Source organism: Notamacropus eugenii, chromosome 7 (assembly GCF_028372415.1).
Source record: "Notamacropus eugenii isolate mMacEug1 chromosome 7, mMacEug1.pri_v2, whole genome shotgun sequence".
NCBI classification, from domain to species: domain Eukaryota; kingdom Metazoa; phylum Chordata; class Mammalia; order Diprotodontia; family Macropodidae; genus Notamacropus; species Notamacropus eugenii.
In genome coordinates this window covers 129,682,868-129,706,389 of record NC_092878.1, presented here as the reverse complement: position 1 = coordinate 129,706,389, position 23,522 = coordinate 129,682,868, and the positions used below count along the sequence as shown (strand labels likewise).

At 33.7% G+C, this 23,522-nt stretch overlaps 1 protein-coding gene across 2 annotated transcripts in view; it reads right to left on the bottom strand.

The window, feature by feature from the left end:
- GRID2 (glutamate ionotropic receptor delta type subunit 2) overlaps positions 1–23,522 on the bottom strand; it is a 1,741,897-nt gene that overhangs the window by 1,365,733 nt on the left and 352,642 nt on the right. For both annotated transcript variants that reach the window (XM_072624913.1, XM_072624914.1), the window contains exon 2: positions 8,982–9,137. In XM_072624913.1, the coding sequence (XP_072481014.1) occupies positions 8,982–9,137 (156 nt within the window). The remainder of the gene's footprint in view (positions 1–8,981; positions 9,138–23,522) is intronic.

Sequence of the window (23,522 nt, the reverse complement as noted above, 5' to 3'; positions counted from 1 at the left end):
GGGATATTTATTAACTTCCTAAGAGGTTAAAACTTCTTGGGTTTCTGGCCTGCGTCTATGAATCGTGAAAACCTACCTGACTTACCAAGTGCTTAAGACCATTTTTCCCCCTAAGCTGTCTCCAATATAAAAGGTTATGTGTGTTTTTAAAAATGTTTTCAGAGCCAGTTTTGTCCAACAAGCAAACCACAAAGTTCCCCTCTCCCTCTCCTACTCCATCTGTTACGCTGTTATAATTCAGGATCGATTTTTGAAAAGGCAACTTAAAAATCTTCATTTCTCCCTGCCTTGCAAATGCACTACAGTTTTCATTACACTTGGCAAGGTAGCAAAACCATAATATACAATGTGAAAAAGATCTGCTTCAGGACAGAATTAGGTTCATGGATTAGGAATATGGATGATGTAGTTAGCAGCAGTGAACAAGTACAGTAATTCACATGCCAATGGAGGGTGTTTAATGCTCATCTTTCCTGACCCAGTAGTTCTACAAAAGAATTCTCTTATGAAGTATTTTACATAGTAGGCGCACTCTAAAAATAAGATTAGAAATTAGTTTATTTTAGGTGCAGTGCATTTGCAGGGTAAAAGCAGAGTGTTCGTGGATATTGACAGTTAGTAATAATAGATTTTATTTGTCTAGCACTTTATGATTAAAAAATAACTTTTTTCACAATAACCTTGTAAGAACAAAAATACAACTATGTTTAACTCCATGTTACACAGTGTACAAATAACCACATGGATTTATTTAAGCATAACAGACTGGTTAACTGATTTGCCTATAATAAAACTATACATTATTTAGTTTGCCTCCTCCATTACCCCTTATCTTTCTCTCATTTTTGGCTTTCTCTGATTCATAGGTTCCTTACTCTGCTTCATGCAAACATTCTCTCATCTCCCCCCATTGTTAACATTCTCCAGGTGTCCTGATCTATATCTTGCCACTGGTCCCAGTTGGTATCAGAGGAGAAAGTGAGACTGGTGACTTTGCACAGACGTCTCTAACTTAAATTCAATTCACTTGTGAGTCATGGCATCACCTTCCTGATGCAAAGTCCTCTTTGAGAACCAAGGAGAAACAAACAACAATAACATGAGGTATCATGTACGTATGTATATCCCTTGACCTGGTGCTTCTACATCTCTTCATTCTCCTTTGCACAGCCTTCTACTTACTAATGAGTCCTTTGTAATCTGGCATCTGATTCCACTGTTCAGAAACTGCTTTTTCCAAGATTATGAATGATTTCTTAATTGTCCTTGTTTCAATTTTCATTCTTCTTGACCTTTCTGGAACTTTTAATACTTGAACACCATGTTCTCCACTTTGACTTTCCCACCACTCTTGGACACCATGAGGTTGCTCTTTCTTGGTTCTATCTATACAATCCCTCCATATCAGTGTCCTTTGTTGGATCTTTATCCTTTCACTTCTCAATAAGTTTGAATGTACCTCAAAGCTCTTTCTAATAAGCTCTCACCTCTCCTATACCTATTTTCTTTGGTAGTCTTCAGGCTTCAGGGGATTCAATAGAAATTCTCAATGGAAGACTATCAAACTTTTATGTTCAGCCCTCTTCTTTCTCTGAATTTCTAATTCCAATGCCTAAATTAAAAAAATTTAATAATAATAAATAGTTTATTAGTAGCATGATAGTTTAAAATTACATAGTTCCATATAATAGTTCTTTAAAGTTTGTAAAGTTTACGTATGTGATACAAATTTGATCAATGATAACTATGCCTCAAGGGTTGCTATTATCATCCTAATTTTAGAGATGAGAAAAATGAAGCTTAAAGATGTTAAATGTCTTGACAAGGATCACATGACTAATAAGTGCTTAAGGTAAGATTTGATTTGAGGTCTCCTTGATTCTTAAGTTCAGTGCTTTCTTTTGTTTTTTACTGCAATATCTAGCCACTCCAGAACCTCCAACTAGATGACAAAGTGGGCATCTCAAACTCAAAATATCCCAAACAATACTCATATTTTCCCAAACATTCAATACCTTTCTCAAACTTGTCCATGTTTGTGGCGGTACCAACCTTCCAGTCAATAGAGTTCACAACACAAGAATTATTCTTTATTCTTCTATCTACCTCATCCTCTACATCCAATCAGTGGACAAATCTTATTAATTGTGTAGTTAGTTCTATAATATCTTTGGAATCTGTCCCCTTCAGCATCACAAACTAAGCCATTATAATGTAACACAAATATTTTACCACTTCCTTGTTACTAGATATGTAGGTGGTTTCTCATCTTTTGCGATTACAAGTAATGCAATGAGGCAAAACTTTGAATAGATACTTTTTTTATTGTTCCACTTTTAAGGGATATTCTGAATTATAATACCATTGGATCAAAGAATATGCTGTTTCAGGTAACTTTCAGTACATAACACTGGATTGTCTTTTTTTAACGTGTGTGTGTGTGTGTGTGTGTGTGTGTGTGTGTGTGTGTATTCCTTTACTGGTAGTTCTGATTTTCAGTGTTTCAAAACAGCCATACCTTGACAATTTTCTAAAAAAAGGTGGGAGGGAAGTACACATTGTTTTTTTAAAGCCATTAGAAAAACACTTAACCTAATGGATAATCACAGAGACAAGCAAATGAAAATCTTCAGGGATCATTTCATGCCCTTTAAATTAGCAAAAGTAAAAGGAATGAAACTCAATGCTAGTATGATTATAGAGAAACAGGCATTGCTTATAAAGCTGCAAAATTCTTAAATAATTTTAGAGAGCAGCAGTCTATTAATATGCAATAAATTACATGATACCCATATGTTTTGACATAATAACTGCATCACCAAGGCAATATTCACAGCACTGATGGTAAGGATGAAAATACAAATAATCACAAAGTATAACAAATTATCCTTATAGAAGGTAGAAGAAAAACACTTATTCAGATACCAGAAAGCCAAATCCCAACACCAGAAAGCCAAATCCATCATAGCAACAAAGAAAACCATCATAGTAACCAAGAAGTCCATATACATTATCAAACCTTCCCATAAACAGGCTACCCTAAGCAAAGTGCCCTTCTCTCACTCACAGACAGCCACCTGTTTGCTCTGTCCTTCTCAGCTCTGACTAATCTGACCAACTTCCACTCAGTTCTGCTCCAGCTCCGCCTTTTCCTGTTCTACCTCTTCTTACTCGACCCTTTCCTATTCCACCCATTCAGCAAGTTCCTCCCATCACACACATGACTTAGGTTTCCCTGTGATTTAAGCAGGTCACATGGGCCTATTAATGAATGAGAAATATCTTCAGATGAAGCAAAAAATATATTAACAATAAGATAATTCAATCATTTTTTAATTTTTTATTTATTTAATTCTTAATTTATAGAATAAACCAAGTATTTTCACAATGTAGTATAATTAAAAGATAATTGCACTTGAAGATACAAATCTATTAAATTTAAATATAATAGTTATCATACGAATTCCATCTTTCCCTTTTCCCTCCTCTCCACCCTAGAGGTGATTACCAAAAGACACAAATATGCATGCATGCATGCATGTATGTATGTATGTATTACATATGTGTGTATGCATGTAAAATCATTCTATACATACTCCTAATGTATGTGTGTATTACATATGTGTGCATGTATGTATGTAAAATCATTCTATACCTACTTCTATTTATCACTTCTTTTTCTGGAAGCAGATAGCATCTTCCTTCATATGTCCTTTTGTAGTTAGGTTATTTATAATAGTCAAATGGACTTAATCACTCAAAGTTATTCTTAAAACAATATTGCTTATACTATACACAATGTTCTATTGGTTCTCTTCACTCTTCTTTATTTCATGCAAGTCTACACATGTTTTTTTCCAAGATCACTGAACTCATCATTTCTCATAGCACAGAAATATTCCATCACAATCATATCCACAACATGTTCAGCCACTCCCCAATTGATTATTCCCATAATTTCTAGTTCTAAAGCACCTCGAAGAATGCTGCTACAAATATTTTGGAATATATATATATACATATATATATACATATATACATATGTATATATATATATATATATATATATATATATATATATATATATATTCTTCTCTCTTCTCCTTAATAATCTTTGGAACTAGACCTAGGAGAGCTATTTCTGGGTAAAAGAGTATCAATAATTTAATAATTCTTTAGGTATAATTCCAGATTACTCTACAAAGTGTTTGGATCAGTTCAATGCTCCAACATTAAAACAGTGTCCCAATTTTTCCAAATCCCCTCAAATATTTGTTGTTTTCTCATTTATCCAATCTGATGGGTGTAAAATGATATCTCAAGGTTGCTTTAATTTGCATTTCTCTAATTAATAATGATTTAGACCATTGTTTCATATTACTATGAATTGTTTTTATTTCTTCATCATATCCTTTGACCATTTATCAATCAAGGAATGACTTGTATTCTTATGGATTTAACAATGTTCTTTACCTTTTTGACATATGAAACCTGTATCTGAAAAATTGTCTGCATAACCCTCCCCAGTTTTCTACTTTCCTTTTGATCTTGACTAAATTTATTTTATTTAGACAAAATCTTTTTAATTTAATGCAATCAAACTTATCCATTTTATACCTCACTCTTCTCTCTCTTGTTTATTCATAAATTGTTCACCTATGCATATCTGATAACAAACATGTTCTGTGGTCTTTAAATTTTCTTTTAACAGATCCTGTAATATTATATTTACTATTTCCTGAAAGTTTTAATAAAAACCAAAAAGAGCAAATTAAAGATTTTCAAAAATATTTGTAATTACAAAAACTGGAAGGCAACTTAAATGTGCAATAAGAGTGAAAGAGCTGAATATATTATGGTACATTACAACTGAATGTTACAGTACAATTGAGGGTAATCAATATGTTGGATATTAATAAAGTTACAAAAATATCTGTGAAATAATGTAAAATAAAATGAGTCCACATTAACTATGACCACAGAGATGGAAAAACAGAGAATTAAAAGCATCCTGAGGGACCAAAATTTATGATGTATATATTGAAATTAATTTGTTTACATGTAAATAGTTGCAAAATATGTTTATGGTTCTACTGGTATTTTATGTTAAGGTTATAAAAAATAATGTAAAATAACTCATTTACTTAAACTTTTACCATGATGATTACTTTAGAAGAATAATGTAAACATGTATAGAGAGTATTCTTTAGTTAATATTATTCGCATTCATACATGTGTATCTATCTATATGTGTGTACATACGTACATACATACATGTATAATACATACATAAATATATGTGTGCATATGTATATATACATAGATATGTAATTAGTTTGCATCCTAAAATTCAACAGATAAGAAATGATGAACAATGATAAAGATTCAATATAGAATATAGTGGTAGCTTTATGCCAACCATAAATACTGGCTTCACCCTTTCTATTCATTTCAAGGAAATGAAAAATTAATCGGGAAGTTGAAAAATAGTAGGAGATATGACATGGTGAATATGAGGAGTGGGCACCTAGACTCCAAATGCTTTTAACATTTTATTGGAAGGGAAATCTCTAAAAAGTTCAGCGTTGCAATTACATATTTGGTCAGTAGGCACAATAAATGTCTAATCTTTCCCCAAAGTGTGTTTTTTTTTTGAGGTAGACATTAAAGATATCAATGCACACATATACATCTATACATATATACACACTGATACATATGTGTGCACATATGCACAGATGAGTATATAGACATATCTGTGTACATACGCACAAATGTTAGCTTGTTGGAACTATTTCTGAAAAGCTGCCTATCTGGGTGGAAAAATCGGACACTGGAAAAAGAAATACCTACTCCAGTCAATATTCTAAGAACAGACAGACCCTCCTTATCTATATTTAAGCCCTGAGATTTAAACAAAAAAGAAAAATTTCAAAACCAAGTCCTCCTCTTCTTTAATACGAAAAACTAACAAACTGACCAATATCCCACAATCTCAAACCCAATGGATCCATGTTTGGAAACAACTAATGCTATTATAGAAGGAGGAGAGCACTTTTAAATGGGGTACAGGTGAGCACAGAACAGAGAGTAGCAGAGACCACTTGCAAACTATACTCTTGGAAAAGACTGGACTCCACACAAGAATGATGTACTTGATGAAATTGGAACTGGTTCAACCAAACAAGAAAACAATTTGTAACTATGCCCAAAGAATCATAAAACTGCACATACCCTTTGACCCAGAAATACCACTAACAGTTCTGTATTCCAGAGAAATCAAAGGGGGAAAAAGGATCTACATGTATAAAATATTCACAGCGGCTCTTTTTGTGTTGGCAAAGGATTTGAAATTGGGGATGACTACAGAAGTAGTATATGTAGGATATGATTGGGTTCAAATACTATTATAACACAAGAAATCATAAGGGGATTGGTGCTAGAAAATCCTTTAAAATAACCTATATTAATTGATGCAGAGTGGAAACCACATCATTATCCACAAAAATAGCAATATCAGAATAATATTGAATTGTGAAAGACGTAGCTACTTTGATCACTGCGATGATCAAGACAATTAGAGAGAGTAATGATGAAAAATGCTATCTACTTCCAGAGAAAACTGATGAACTCTGAGTGAAAAATAAAGTACAATCTTTCAATTTATTTTTCCTGCTTTTATTTTGCAACATATCTAAAATGGAAATGTTTTGCATGTTTTCTCATGCCTAATTGATAGCACAATGCTTGCCTTCTCAATGGGAATGGGAAAGACTGGAAGGAGGGAGAGAATTCAGACCACAAAAATTTTAAAAGGATATTAAAAAGAATAATATTATTTTAAAGAAAAGAAAAATCTATAATCAAAATTGTGCTAGAGCCAACTAAAACCTGAAAAAGAAAGAGTTTTTTTTTATTTTTTTTATTTTTGTTATGCCTTAGAAATCAACAAACAAATCAGGGCTTCATTTACTGATTTGATGATTGGCTAGAATTAAGAAAGTGATGGGGGAAATGTTAAAAAATGAAGATTAAATGTAAAAGTGTGTCAAATCTTTTTTTTCTTCCTGAAAAGCTAGCTATTAGCCATTTACTCTCATATCTACATAGATATGTATTCTGGAATTCTTGGAAAAAAGATTTTTTTGGTTCCAGAAGATGCACTACAGAAGAATAGATGAGATTAACAAGAAAACAGAGTAATACCTTTCCCTGTTCCAAATCAGAGAATTAAATCTCCTAGGAAAGAATTCTTATTTAAGATGGGTTTTTTAATTGTCCTGTCATCCTACCTATTCTTGATTTCCTTGGTTCTTCATTCTGGTCTTACCCAGTGTGGAAGCCTTTTTAAAAAACTTAGCTGACTTTTATCTGAACACAAATAAAGTTATCTAGATACTCAGAAGACAATAGCATAGTTAAATAAGGCATTCTCTTCCTTTACACCATTCTCATCCCTGGCAATGTCAGACAATATTAAGAAAAGGAAAATTACTAGAGCTTGAAAACTAAGACATATTTTAAAAAACAAATAAGTTTTTTTTCTAACTATTATACTCCTCTTTTAAAAGGTTCCATTTTGCCTATTGAATAGAATTTGAAGTGGAAGTATGAAAATGGATATTTCAATATAGCATCCTGAAATAATTTTTACCAATGAAAATGATACCATATTATCATAAAATTGATTACCTTGTTACTTTGGAAATTATCTTTAAAAGTCATCCTATCCTTTCAAAACAGATTTTTTTTTGTCAATTATCTAAACAAATATGGTGTCAAAAATATTTTGCTGAACTTAACTATGAAGCACTTTTACCACAGCAATGCTCTGATTGTCAGCATTTATAGTTTGACATAACTACACATCAACTGAGTCTACTTATTGTATTCTACTGTATTACAATACCATTTATTTGTTGAGAATGCAAATGAAAAGTATATGAGAATTTATTTTTGAAAGTGTTTCACTTGTCCTTTCTCTTGCATTTTTTACTTGGATTTTTTTATTCCAAAAATCTTAATATAGTTAAAGTCAAATAAATCAGGTCTGTCACAAGTCTACAGAACTGAAGTTAAAACAACATGTCTTATTAGTTAAAATTACCTGGTGTATTTTTAAACACATGTACTTAGGATAATCAGCACATATATGTGTATCTTGGATAATCAGTAGGCCCACAGCTTATGTTTTGCTTTACTTCTCTGGGAGTTAATTAGTTGATTGTGCTAAAAAAAATCATACACATATTTTTCCATGACCTTCAAATCAACATCTATATTCACATTAAGAATACTTCTAATATAACACAATAAGATAATTTATATTCCAATTATTTTATACCTTACAAACTGTGAAATTAACTGTATTAAGAAATAGTGACCATTAATTTTCACTGGACATCTGTAAGACATATATATATATATATATATATATATATATATATATATATATATATATATATATATATATATATATATATATACATACACATATATATGTATACATATATGCATATATAGAACAATTACGTAGCTCAGGGTTACAAAATTAAATTGTGGGTAACATGTAGTGTCCAACAATTCTTTCACAATGGTATACAAGTCCCTAGAGCTAGTGAAATATCATCACAAATGCATGTGGGCAGAAAAATCAAAGAAACCATCCAAGTCAAAGACAAAATACTGAACAGCTCTCTAATACATTTTTCACATTTTTAACAAACATCTAGAAGGCCATTAAAGTCTCTTTTTCTTTTTCACTTCATTCAGGAAAATGACTTCCCACACCCTAGCTTGCCAGGAGTGGTTTATATGGCCAAACTTTTATAAAATAATCAATCTGAAAAAAAATAAGAGATCATCCACCATATACACAATGGCACAAAAATAATGGAGATGACGAAGTGCTCTTTAGAAATCAAATATTTTCACACTCAATTTTCATTAAAAAGCATTTCTAACCTTTGAACGGACCTTACCTTCTTGAACTGCTTGAAAGGGGTTGTTACCATCGACAAATGTCACAGAAAATGTGATTTTCTCTGTCTGTAAGATCTCCTCATTCTGGTTGAGATCAGCAACTGCCATGCGGAATACCTCATCATCCTTTTTGGCAGATTCATCAAAAATTGCTCCTGGAAAGAAATGATTACTGCTATTAAAAAACAGTATAAATAGTCTGTCATGGCCTTTGGAAACATGCCAAGGCTTCTGTCTTGTACTGGAGAAACTTGCATTCCCACTTAAAGGGTAGACTTTATTTATGACAGGAATGAACCCTGTTCTTAAGAGAGTGATAGTTTAACTTCATTCCATCAGAAGTGATAAATAGCACAGAAGTCTGATACTACAGACACAACATTAGAAAAGCAATGTAATAAGTGGAGGATATTTTTTCTTAGATAAAGTGGTTTATACTTCTGTTTTCTGCTATCCTGGAATCTTTAAAGAAATCTAAGTTTTACAGGCTTTCCCTACCCCCTAACTTTAAGGCAGTATGAAAGAGGAAAAAAAGGCATCACCAACATATATCAGAAGACTTTATGTGTTTTTGTGTTATTGCCTCTCACCAACAGATCTATGGATACTAGAGTTTCCTGTTGCATACAGTTGGCATCAGGCTTAAAATACAAGTCTAAACAGCAACACTTTCTCCTCATAGAACTACCTGGGAGAAAGTTGCAATACTTGTATTTTTTTTGTTTCATTACCTGAGAAGTGTCAGGTATACACAATAGCCTTCAGAATATTTGCTAGAGATATATAAATTTGGTGGGGGAATTGCTTCTTCATTTCTCTGAAATGCTGATGTATGAAATAAATTAATGGGAAAGATAGGTCCCTCCTCTAGTCTCTAGAAGTAAGACCTTCAAACCCAGAACAGATGAATATTAAGATTCTCTTGAAAAAATCAATTGATCATCACAACTTCAATGACAGTAAATCCTAAACCTGCTTCCTCCATCTAGGCAAAGAAAATAAATTGATGTCAGGCAGTACAGAATCGTAGTTATTTAATTAAACTTATATAAGATAACATGCAAAATGCAATATTAAATAGAAAACAGTTTCCAAAAGCAAAGTGAGACAATTGACAAAATACCATCTATTTCTTAAAGATTTTCACTACTGTCTAATTTCTAATTTGAATTTTTTTTAATCTAAAACAGATTGCTTGCTCTGGAAATCAATTATACTTTTAATATCATCCATTAAAGTTATATTCTGGAACTTTATGGTAGCATAGATGTTATCCTCTATCAAGCAACACTAATTCATTTTAAAATATTTTCAATTGATATTCTTTTTCCTCCCAGACCAAAGTGGGGGGGGGGGGAGGAAATAAAACACTTTTGTAACACAGATGCAAAGTCAATTTAAATAAATGTCCTATATTTATTATGCCCCCCAAAATGCATCTCAATCTATAATCCTGAGTTGCTTACTTCCCTCCTTGGAGTTATATATTATGCTTCATAATAGCTCACCTGAAATCAGGTCAACAAGCATTGACTGAGTGCCAAATACTTTTACTAAGTTCAAGGGATGCAAAAAAGGGCAAAAATGTCCCTGACCTTCAGATATTAACATTCTCATGGGGAACACCATGCAAACAACTATGTGCTTTCAAGATAATGAGTATAAAGAAAGATAATCTCAGAGGGAAGATGGTAACAGTGGGAAATGGCCCAGTCTCCTGCAGAAGGTTGGGATTGAAACTGAGTCTAAAAGGAAACCAGAGAAGCTAGGAGTCAGAGATGAGAAGGGACAATGTTCCAGGTGCAAGGAACAGACAATGAAAAGTCATGGAACTGGTAAAGCCAGTATCACTGAATCATGGCTTACATGGAAGGGAGTAAAATGTAACATGATTGAAATGAAAGAAGTTGTAAAGGACTTTAAAAGCCAAATACAGAAAATTTATACTGGAGTTTACTGAGCAGGGCAGATGACATGGTCAGACCTGTACACGTAGGAAGCTTAGTGGAGGATGGATTGGAATGGTGAGAGATTAAATGAAATAAAATCAGTTACAAGACTATACAGTGCTTCATACATGAAACAATGAGGGTCTCCACATTCTCACAACCATGTAAGTGAAGAGACAAAGATGAACACAAAAGATGTGAAGATAGAAAGGACAAGAATGATAACAGATTGGACATACGATGTGATTTGGATTGAGGAATCCAAGATGACAGTAAGGTTGTGAGCATGGTTGACTAATATGGTGGCACTCTCAACACTGAAAGGAAAGTTTTAAATTAAACTTTAAATTAAATTAAAGGAGAGAAGAGAGTTTGGGAGGGAAAAGACAAAAGAGACTATTTTGGAAATGCTGAATTACAATGTCAAGAATGTATCCAATTCTAGATGTTTGGAAGGTAGTTGGTAACTCAAAAATAAGACTCAGGTAGAACCAGAAGAATATTGTGCACAGTAACAACAATATTGTACAATGAACAACTGTGAATAACTTAGCTCTTTCTCAGCAATACAAAGATCCAAGATATTCCCAAACGACTCATGATGAAAAAATGCTATACACCTCCAGAGAAAGAACTAATGGAGGCTGGATGCTTACTTAAGCATATTATTTTTCACTTTTTTTCTTTATTCTTTTTTATATGTTTTCTTCTACAAAATGACTAATGTGGAAGTATATTTTCCATGATTGTCTGTATATGTATAAGTTATATCCAATTGCTTACCATATTAGGTGGTGGTAGGGAGGGAGGGAGAATTTGAAACTCAATTTTTAAATGAATGTTAAAAATTGTTTTAACAATTGGGGGAAATGAAATATTATTTAAAAATAATAGGGTTCAGGAGAGAGGATATAATTATATTTACATATCTGGGAAGAATGTGGCTAGATATAGCTGCCTGTCAAGTGACATATTATATAGAGAAAGAGGACTCAGGACAGGTGGTAGCGGTCACTCATAGTTACTATACATGGCCAAGATGAAAATCTATCACAGATCTAGGAATAGTGAGATACATAGGAAGGAGAAGAACCAGAAAATTGCAGTACCATCAAAACCTAGAGCAAGAGTTTAGGGTGTGAAAGTTGGTCTACAATGCTCATAGAGTTCAAGAGGATGACAACTAAGAGGCTAGGCTTAATTTGACGATTAAGAGATAATTGGTAACTTTGGAGATACCAGTTTTATTTGAGTAACGAGTCCAAAAATCAGAAAGAAGTTTAAAAGAGTGAGAAGAGAGGAAATGTTGGCATATGGTAAAAACAGTTTTCTCAAGAAGTTAATTTGAAGGAAAGGAGAAATTTAGTTCAGTTTCTCCTCTCAAGGAGCTCATATTCTAATGGAGGTTAAATGGGGATAAAGTGAGATAAAGTTAGACTATTTTCTTCCGTCTTTTCTCCCTCCATCTCTAACTCCCTTCTTCCTTTCCTTCCTTCTTTCATTCCTTCTGACTTCCTTCATCTTCATTTTATTCTTTCCTTCCTAATGGAAATGTTTCTAGATAATAGCAGAAAGTAGTCAGAGGGAGGGAAATGGATTCAAAATTAAAGAGTAAGGATGATAACAGTGTGTGCTGCCTATGTAATATATATGTATTGTACAGAAACACATGACATGCAGCCAGCTCAAGGTGGGAGATGGGGGTAGGAGGTGGGGAAAGCCATTGATTGTATAACTCTGGAATCTTGTCCAGTTATTTCTAAGAGACACTGTGATTCCTATCTTGAGAGTTGCAGAAAAAGGGGCCACAAGAAAGAAGGATGAGAGCTATATCTTTTTTGTCCTAATAAACATTGCTGGTGTAGAGGAGCTATTGGTTTGGAACAAAAACCAAACTTTCCTAGATACTTTAACTTAGGAAGAAACATATAAACATTGACTTAGTTTCTTGCTACCATTAAACAAAAGAGACCATCACAGTAAGTAGGGCAGAAGTAAATGCATTTATCTAAGCAAGGAGTTTTACTAAAAATCAGAGAAGTTATGCAAATTAGAATAGGTCAGAAAATACAGTACCTAAATGAGTGCTACCTACTGCACAGAAATAGGTAGGCTTGGAGAAATAGGAGAAGTAGGCAGACAATGGACTGCAGGCAGGAAGATCTGAGTTCATAACCAGCCTTAGACACTCACTATCTGTGTGACTCTAGGCAAGTCACTTCACCTCTGTTTGCCTTAGCTTTGCCATCTGTAAAATGAAGATGATAACACCTACACCCTCAGGTTGTGAGGATTAAATGATATAATAATTTTAAAGCACTTAGCAGAAGGGCTGGCACATGGTAAGTCATGTCAGGATGTGTGTGTGTGTGTGTGTGTGTGTGTGTGTTTCAGTTGGCAAGATGAAGAATCTCAGCTCACCTAAGAAATTCCCTGCAGTGTCTAGGGAGGCAACATGGAAATCAAGGGCATGGTGAGTAACTGGATTCTGCAAGTCTTTTTTTTTTCTTTTTCCTTAAGTAAGTACCTAAGTGGGGGAGGACTCAATATGGCTGAGTGAGAGGTTCTAATTTCATTGTAGCACACAAAAGCCATCCTCTGAAATAATCTATAAAGTAAACCAGACCAAATTTTGATTGGAAAAGCCAAGAAAGGTCACAGTCAGCACTTTCCAGCAAAGGACAACTTAGGATAATAGACAGAGAGGTCTGTAATGGCAGAATAGGGGTTGGCCAGAAATATAGGGCAACAGCAGCAGAGCACCAACAGTCAGAAGAGGTATCAAGCTGCAGAGGTAGAGAGCAGTACTGGGATGGTAAGGATACCAAACACCAAGACAGAAAAAGGTCCCAGGGGATGTCCCCTACTCATATTGGGAGCAGGAACAGGTGGCACCTTGCTGCTCTATTGCACATTACCCAGTTCCCATTCACAGTGCAAGAGATTACAACCTATGGGCAACCTGGAGTTCAGTCCCTCTAAAAGTGAAGAACATTCCAGCAGATTAACAGTGACTGAGTCCAGCAGCTGAGTATGGAAACACAATGACACAAAAGCCAACAGAAACAAATTACATTGGGAATTTGAAGAGTAAAGATCCAGATAGCAGGGAACACACTTCTTCCTAGATCACACCACTTTGAAAGTACCAAAAGCTTATAGGCCTCCAAACTGAACTATGAAAGTAGCAGATGGACATAAAACACAGAAGATCAGGACAGACACCCAGGTGAGAGTTGAGCAGATGCCAACACTAACACATAAAGTCTAAAGTAAGAATTAGTCTAAAGAAATGAGCAAATCAAGAAGAAAGAGAGAGACAGAGAGAGAGAGAGAGAGAGAGAGAGAGAGAGAAACAGAGAGAGAGAGAGCGAGAGAGAGCGAGAGCGCGAGAGTGAGAGAGCGAGAGCGAGAGCGAGAGCGAGAGAGAGAGAGAGAGAGAGAGAGAGAAAGGATAAAAACTATTATAGTGACAAAGAAGGTCAAGACACAAAGACTTCTAAACATCTAAAAACAAAACTTTAAGGAAAAATGCAGATTGAGACAAGCCCTATAAGAATTCCTCAAAGAATTCAAGAAAGAGATAAAACAGGGTAAAAATGGATTTTTAAAAATCAAACAAGTATTAGAGAAAAGTCAGAAGACAAATCTATGGAAGAAAACTATTAAAAAAGCATTAAAATTTAGAAAAAGAGGCACAAAAAAGAAAGAAAACAACTCCTTCAAAGTGAGAATTTGCCAAATGGTAGGAGAAATGCAAAACCTCATGAAATAAAATAACTCCTTAAAATTACATGTGGCAAAAAATAATTCTGGGGTGGAACCAGGATGACAGAGTAAAAGCAGGGACTCACCTGAGTTCTCCTAAATTCCCTTCCAAATGACATTAAAATAAAGCCTCAAAGCAAACTTTGAAGTAGCAGAATCAACAAAAGACAGGTGAAACTTTTTTTTCCCCCATTTGAGACAACTTAGAAGGTGTTGGGAAAGGTCTCTCTCATTATGGTGAAACCAGAGTGCAGTCTGGCACAGATCACTCTAGTGCAGGCCATGCCCTGGTGAGCTAACAGCTTTTAGCCCAAAGATGGTAAGGTGTTCAGACAACTGATCAGAAGGCATATGGGACACTTTGTTAGCCCTGGGTACAGGACTCTGTTGTATTGTCCATATTCAGTTCCAGGCTGCATTCCCAACAGGGTCCCTAGCACACCAGAAGTTGTGAACATAGAGGAGTGGGGAGATATCAAAACAAATTCAAGGATGGGAAAGAGGGATGCATTGGGATAATGGAGAAGAGAGAAGTAGAATGAGGTGAATTATCTTACATAAAAAAATAAGAAAATGTTTTTACAATGGAGGGGAACATAGGGGGTTCTGGGCAATGTTTAAATCTTATATTCATTGGATTGGCTCAAAGAGTGAATAAAAATACACACTCAGTTGGGTATAGAAATTCATCTTCTCCTACAAGGAAGCTGGAGAGAAGGATGAGGGCAGTCTGATAGAAGGGAAGGCAGACTGGGGGAGATGATAGAAGCAAAACACTTTTGAGGAGGGATAGAGTGAAAAGAGAGGATAAATGCTGTGGGTAAAGTAGGATGAGGATTAACACATACTTAATAAGCGTAACTGTGAATGCTATGAACTCACCCAAAAAATGAAAGTGGATATCAGGGTGGATTACATTATTAAGACCAAAAAAAGAAAAGTGATACCATAAACAAATTATGGGAGCATGGAAAAGTTTGCCTTTAGATTCATAGACAAGGAAAGTGCTTATGGGCAGATAAGAAATAGGGAGCATTATGGGGTAGAAAATGAATATTTTTATTATATTAAACTAAAACATTTTGCATTAACTAAACCAATGCAGCCTATATCAGAAAGAATGGAAAAAATTAGAGGAAAAATTTATAACAAGTGTCACTGATAAAGGCTTCATTTCTCAAATATATAGAGAAGTGAGTCAAATTCATAAGAATACAAGTCATTCTCCAATTTATGAATGATCGAAAGATATGAACAGGCAGTTTTCAGAGGAAGAAATCAGAAGATCTATAGTCATACAAAAAAATTCTCTAAATCATTATTGATTAGAGAAATGAAAATCAATACAACTCTCAACTACTAACTCACACCTATCCAATTGGCTAATAAGACAGAAAAGGAAAATGACAAATGCTGAAGGAGATGTGGGAAAACTGAGATACTAATGCCCTGATGGCAGAGTTGTGAATTGATCTAACCATTCTGGAGAACAATTTGGAACTATGCCAAAGGGGCTATAAAATTGTGCATACCCTTTGATCCAGTAATACCACTACTAGGTCCGAACCACAAAAAGATATGAAAAGGATCTATACTTACAAAAATATTTATGACAGCTCTTTTGTGATGGTAAAAAATTGGAAATTGAAGAGCTGTCCATCAGTTGGGGAATAGCTAAACAAGTTATGGTATATAATTGTGATGGAATGTCATTGTGCTATAAGAAATTATGAGCAAGATGCTTTCAGAAAAATAGGGGAAGACTTACATGAACTGATGCAAAATGAGGTGTAGAACCAGAAAAAAAAAATTGTACATGGTAACAGCAATATAGTGCAATGATTGGATATAAATAACTTAGTGATTCCTGGCAATACAATGATCTAAGACAATTCTAAAGTATCTATGGAGAAAAATTCTAATGAATTCAGAGGAAAATTGATAAAGTCTGGATGCAGATCAAAGCATACATTTTTTAAAACTTTATTTTTCCTGGATTTTTTTTGGGGGGGAGATCTGTTTTCTTTCACAGTCTAACATGGAACTATGTTTTTCATAAATGCACAGATATAACCCATATCAATTTGCTTGCCTTCACAAGGATGTGGAAGGGGAAGGAAGGAGGAAGAGAATTTGGAACACATTTTTAAAATGAATGTAAAAATTATTTTACATGTAATTTGAAAATAAATTAAGATAAAAAATTAGACTTTATGAATTAAAAGCTAATCACTGAATTGGGCATCAAGAATCACTATAACAAAGTCAAAGGAATTTTAAAAATAGAAGAAAATATGAAATATTTCACAAAAAAACACACTTGGTCTGGAAAAGATACTGAGATAGTTTAAGAATAATTGCACTACATGTAATCCACCTATGAAATAAATGCCTGGACATATTTTTTAATTACAAATCAAAATTTCCTAGGTTTCTTAGAAGCAGAAGGCAAAATAAAAATTGAAATAATTCACCAATCGCCTCCTAAAAGAAATCCCAACATGAAAAACCCAAGAAATTTTTTTACAGCCAAAATCCAGAATTTTCAGGCAATGGGACAATTATATGAACAGGCAGAAAGAGAACTGAAATATAATGTAGCAACAGACAGGATCACACAAGATTTAGCAGCTACCGTCATAAAGGAGCCTGAGGCTTGTAATTTGATTATCAAGGTCACAGAAGCTAGGATTAAAGCCAAGAATAACCTAGTCAGAAAAACTGACTATAATCCTATTGGAGTAAATGGACATTTGATGAAACAGAAGATTTTCAAGTATCCTTGATAAAAGATCAAAGCTGAATGGAAAATTTGACATTCAAATGCAAGACTCATGATAAGTATTAAAATGTAAACATGAGTGGGAAAGTTGTTTGTGTTCCCATATGGGAAGATAATACATGTAACTCTTCAGAACCTTATCATCACTAGTATTTCTGAAAAGAGACTAGCTAGAGGGAGAGAGAGATTATATCATGTTATTGTCATTATGTTAATATGTTTTAACATATGCTGTGATGATCCCAAAAGAAGACTGGAAGGTTGAGAAAGAGGGATACATTGGTAAAGGAGGAACAGGAGAAGAAAGGGGAACATTATCTTAGATAAATGGGATGCACAAGAGATTGTAGAATTAAAGGGCGAACACTTGGGCTTCACTCTAATCTAACTTTTTCTAAGAAAAAGGTAAAGTAAATGAAATAAAACTAATTAAGGTGAATTTGCAGACAAATGAAAATATATTGCAGAAACTACTAATCTTGATTACATTGTAGCAAAATTATAATCAAAGTAAACAAACACTAAATTATATAATAACAAAATTAACAAAAATATAATCACCCAATCAAAGAAATTGACAAAACCATATATTTACTAGAATGAAAAAAATCCAGTCCAATAATATTACAAGTGAATAATATAAAAAATGTAAAAGTCACCAAAATAATCCTTTAAAAAAGAAAAATAACCTATTAATCTTTTATGAGGAAAAATAGGGTCCTGATTCACAACTAGAGAGGAAGAGATCGAGGAGAAGAAATTAAGAACAATACTATCGAGTAGTATTTCAAAATTTCTACATAACAGTAGGCTCCAGCAGTATAATCAAAATATTTCCACTACTACCTAGTATGTCAAGGATACATGGATGGCTCCACATTAGGAAAACAATTTACATAATTAATAATCTCAAAAATAAAAACATTATTATATCAATCAAATGCAGTGAAAGTTTAACAAATATCAACATGTACTTACATTAAATAAGCTAAAATATAATTATGGAAGAATATTCCTTTAATATGATTTTTTTTCAATTCACTTTGACAGACATTTATTAAGCAATTTCTACATGTAAGATGCTGGCTTTAGTGACAAAAAGAAAACTATACTTGCCTTCAAGAAGCATATTAATGAGCAAAACAAAAATATGTAAATGTGCATTAATTTGGTAGGGAAAACAATAATTGGGGGAAGAGAAGTGTCCTCATATGGGAAGTGGCAGTAGAACCAAATCTTGGAGTTAAATTAAAGATGTCTTTCATAATGCACCTTCTGAATTGTGAAGGTCAAGTCGGAAAACCTTCTACATGAAAAACCTTTGTAAAGGCAGGGAAGAAGAAGGTGGAACATGTGCTCCAAACAGCAAGAAGCTGAAATCAATAAAGAAATATAAATGGACATCAGAGTGATGAGGTCTCTCAATAACAAAGAGTCAAGTGGTGTTTTGTGAAAGTTACTGAAGTTTGTTGTTGGTTTTTTTGAGCAAAGGAAGGACATGCTCAATTTTACGTTTTAAAACTAGAAGTTGTGAGAACATGAACTAGAGAAGGAAGACATTAGTATCAGAGACATAGATAGGCTCAAGGGAATCTGGTGCAGCAGTAAAAGTAAGAGGTGAAGAGACCTTAACTGGAATAATAACTATGTCAGAAGAAAGAAAGGGATAAAAACAAAAGATTCAGGGGATTTAGGAAACATGGACATGCACACACTCCCCACATACACACACGCCTATGTATGTATATACGTGTATGTGTGTGAGTGTATACGGATTAGTAACGACAGTGAAGTCAAAGGTATAAGCATCAACAAAGAGGGAAATAATTATACTTATTTAACGATAAGACAATTTGTTTAGAAAACTCCATATAATTAGTGACAAAACAAACTGAGATGACTAAAAGGCGTCAGTAAAACAGTAGGATAGAAAATAAACCCATAAGCACCGTATTTATATATAGCAAAAATGATGACTTGTTTTGAATTCCATTCTAAATGACTACAATAAGTACAATAAGTATGGATGCTAATGTACAAAGACGCAACAGGATTTATGTAAATACACCAAAATGATTTTAACAGAAATAATGACTTAAACAAATGAACAGGGATTCATTGTTCGTTATTGGCTAAGACAGTGTAATAATGTAGTTGGTAGCCATTTCTCCTCTTAGATATATACTACTTCTAAGGTATTCAGGACACCGTTTTCTTCTAATTCTCTTCCTATTTGTCTGACAGCTCCTTCTCAGCATGTTTTATGGGATTCTCATCCATCTCCTCCATGGGAGAGCTCATCTGCTCCCACAGTTTCAATTGTCACCTCTATGAAGATCACTTCCAAATGTTCATTTCCCCACATTTCCAACTGCTTACTGAATATCTTCACTTGGATGTCTCATCTTAAACATCTGTCCAAAATCAAGCTTATCTTCCCATATAGATCCTTATATTCTCCACATATTTTCCATTGATCCTCAAAATCACACACATTTGAAACCCTAGAGTTGTCTTAACCTTTCCCCTTTCCCACAATCCTTGCACAATCAGTTGCCACATCTCATCAATTTTATCTCTACAATATATCATTCGTTCATCCCTTTCTCTCCATTCCTGCTGCTATCACTCTAATTCAGGCACTCATCATTTTTACTTGTGCCATATTATTATCGTTATGATCAGTTTCCTTCCTCTTAATTCCCCAATCTATCCATCACATAGCCATCAAACTAATCTTCCTAATTCTGTTCATGACAATACAAAGAAAGAGAAAGACTGTCATACCTATTGTCTCTAGGACAAAATATAAACCTTCAGCTTTACTTTTAAGTTCCTCTGCAGCCTGATATATCTTGCCGCAATGATCAGGCAAGTGATGCATTGGATAGAGTTCTGGGCCTGGAGTAAGGAAAATTTCACTTCAAATCTAGTCTTAGGAACATAGTTGTATGACTGTGGGCATATTAATTAACCTCTATTTGATTTAATTTTCTCAACTACAAAACAGAGATAGTGAGCGCACCTATTTTTCAGGGTTATTGTAAGGATCAAATGAGATAATATTTTTAAAACATGTCGGTCAGTGTCTAGCACATAGTATATGCTATATAAATGATTCTCCTCTCCAAAACTTTTCACATTAGTGCCCTTTCTATGTTCTAGTCAAACTGAAGGACTAGCTATTCCCCAAGCTTCATATACCATATCCTGGCTCCCTGCACTTCATTTTCAAATGTCATTGCCCTTGCCTGGAATGTACTCTCTCCTATTTTTGCCTTTCAGAATCCCAGAATTCTTGATTGCCTTCAAAGTTTGGTTCAGAAACTACTTCCTTTGTTTATCCTTCCTCAACCCCTTTCTCCCGGTGAATGTATTCTCTCTTGTCCTTTCCTAGAACCTTGATCTGAATTTTGTGTTTACCCCCATCAAAGCCTATCTACAAGTAGGGGCCTAAAATTCCAAAGTGGTCTCCTATTCTGATGAGGCAAATTGAAGACGTTTGTGTTGATAACATAGTTACTATGTCTTAAACATAGTAAAATTCCAATTAATGCTATTTTGTAGGTATTAAACAAAAAATTTGATTGATTCAAGGAAGGTCTATCGGTTTATCCAAACTGAATATAATCATTTACAAAGAAAAAACTAGGTATGTTTGTTCTCTCTTGCCCCTGGAAACAAATTACTTCAGGGATTCATCGATAGAATATATATCATTCCCAGTATCAACCTTTCAGAGGTATTTTCCCAAGATAGAATGTGTGTTTTAGAGGGTAAGATGGGAATGAAGCCCAGAAAACAAGGGTCAAAAGAATCACCTGACTAACTATGCCAATTACTTCACTGTAATTATCCATTTTAATTTTTCAGGATATATCATTCTAAATCAGCATATAAACATAGAGCCCATGAGGGCTATGTCTATTCAACCTATCCTTTAGCACCACCTCATTCATTTGCATGTGTGTGTGTGTGTGTGTGTGTGTATTTGACAAAGATGTCAAAAATACCAGACTGAAGCAAACTAGAAGTAGTAACTCAGATGTTATAAGAGTATAGAGAAAATTTCAAAATTCATCTAAGCTTTGATATAGTCACAGAGGTGAAAGGCAGGTTTATAAGAAAGAGGCAACAGATTCTGTTATGTCACTAATCTACTTATTCACGAAGTAGAATAAATTTCACTCAAATGAATCACTTTTTATTTGTTAGCTATATTTATAATAAATAGTAGAAATTGAATTATAAGTGTTATAAAAATATTTATGTTTAAATTAGTAAAGGAAGACATATAAGCTTCAAGAACACAGATTCATCAATCTTCCCAAAAGAAAGAAATGATGTTTTTTCACTCATACATATTACCAACTTTGTACACATAAACACACATGTGAATATGTGTATTGAAGAAACAGAAGGCTAAAACTAAGACCTAGATAAACATTCATAAATAAGGAATAAGCATAGGAAAATGGTGAATATGGGAGTTTACATTTTTATCATGAAGAGTGACCCTTTTTTTAAACTCGGAATTTCATAAGAAGTCTAATTTGTTGAAATATTTAGCAAAACTACCATTGATACTCTTGTGAAATTCAATCTTATGAACTCATAATGTCAGTTAGAAATGACCACAATAATCTAAGGAGATCTTGGTTTAAATTTTTAAAAAGCTGACAATGAGCAAAGAAAAGCAGATACTTTGTCAGAAGCAGATAAATTGTCATTATAAAACTGAATGACATTTTCCGACTATTTAACAGTTTAAGTTTGTACTTTACCCTCATATGTATACATGTTTATATGTATATATGTATATGAAACTATTGATACAGATATGTTTGATGGAGTTTTTTTTTCTTTTGTTTGACTTTCTTTTGCTTATTTTTTTAGTAGTTATTAGCCAATATTTGGTAAATGAAAATAAGCATGTGCTAAAGCTATGTACCACTGATAAGTTATATTTAACACAACTTAGAAAAGGTATAAAAGAGTCAAGCAGGATAAATAGTGGCAACAAATGCTATTTCCTATTAAATTTCAATTAAATAGAATAACAGAACTTTACAGTTGGATGGGACTTGTCCCTGTATAGAAATTCCTTCAGCAGTATCCTGATAAGTGTTCATTCAGCCTCTGTTTGAAGACCTCCAGAGAAGAATTCACTTCCTCCCAAGGCTTTCCCTTGCACTTTTATACAAGCTTAATACTATTCCAAATTAGTATTTCAGAAACATGAAAAAAGCAATCATGTCTCTACTCAATCTTCTCATAGCAAGAAGCACTTTCATAAAATGTGTATCATTAAATGGACTGAAATGCCAGATGTATGAAGAAAATTAGTGGCATCATAGAGGAAACAACAAATAGTTGGAGAAAGGGGGCAGGTAATACAAGCTATAATTCTCTAAGTAAGAAGGTATTATGTTGGAGACTGTAGGAAAAATAGGAAGATGAAAATTGTTGAGAGTCCTGAAAATTAATAAGAGTTCTATATTATGCAGTGGGAGGAGAAAGGAAGGGATTCAGAGATTTCAAAATCACAGAATTGGAAGAAACTTCAACCTGCACTTGATGAGGAATATACTTGATAAAATCTGTGACAAGTATTTTTCTGTCCTCTGGTTTAACACTGTCTGGGATAGGAACCTAGAGACTAGAAAGAACAAAAATAAATAAAAGGAAGTTTTTATACAAGATAATTAAGGTGCTAGGAAGAAAACAAGCTGCTTTTGATCAATTCAAGGATCCTAACCCAGAGAAAGTAGGGATTTAGGTTCTGAAAAAACAAAGTGATAAAGGTTATTGTTGAGTTGTAGAGGTACTGTAGAATTAAAGAACTGTGAATGTTTCTTGATATTTGAAATCAGGAAAAGAATGAAACCATCAAGCTATATGCCAGTATTAAGTTCCAATATTAAATTACATTGATTCTTAAGAAAAATTTAGAATATATTATAATCAAGATGGTCTGTGAACATCTAGGAAAGCAAGTAGTGATCGCGAAGAAGTGTTGTGGCTCTTTCAAGATCACCTAA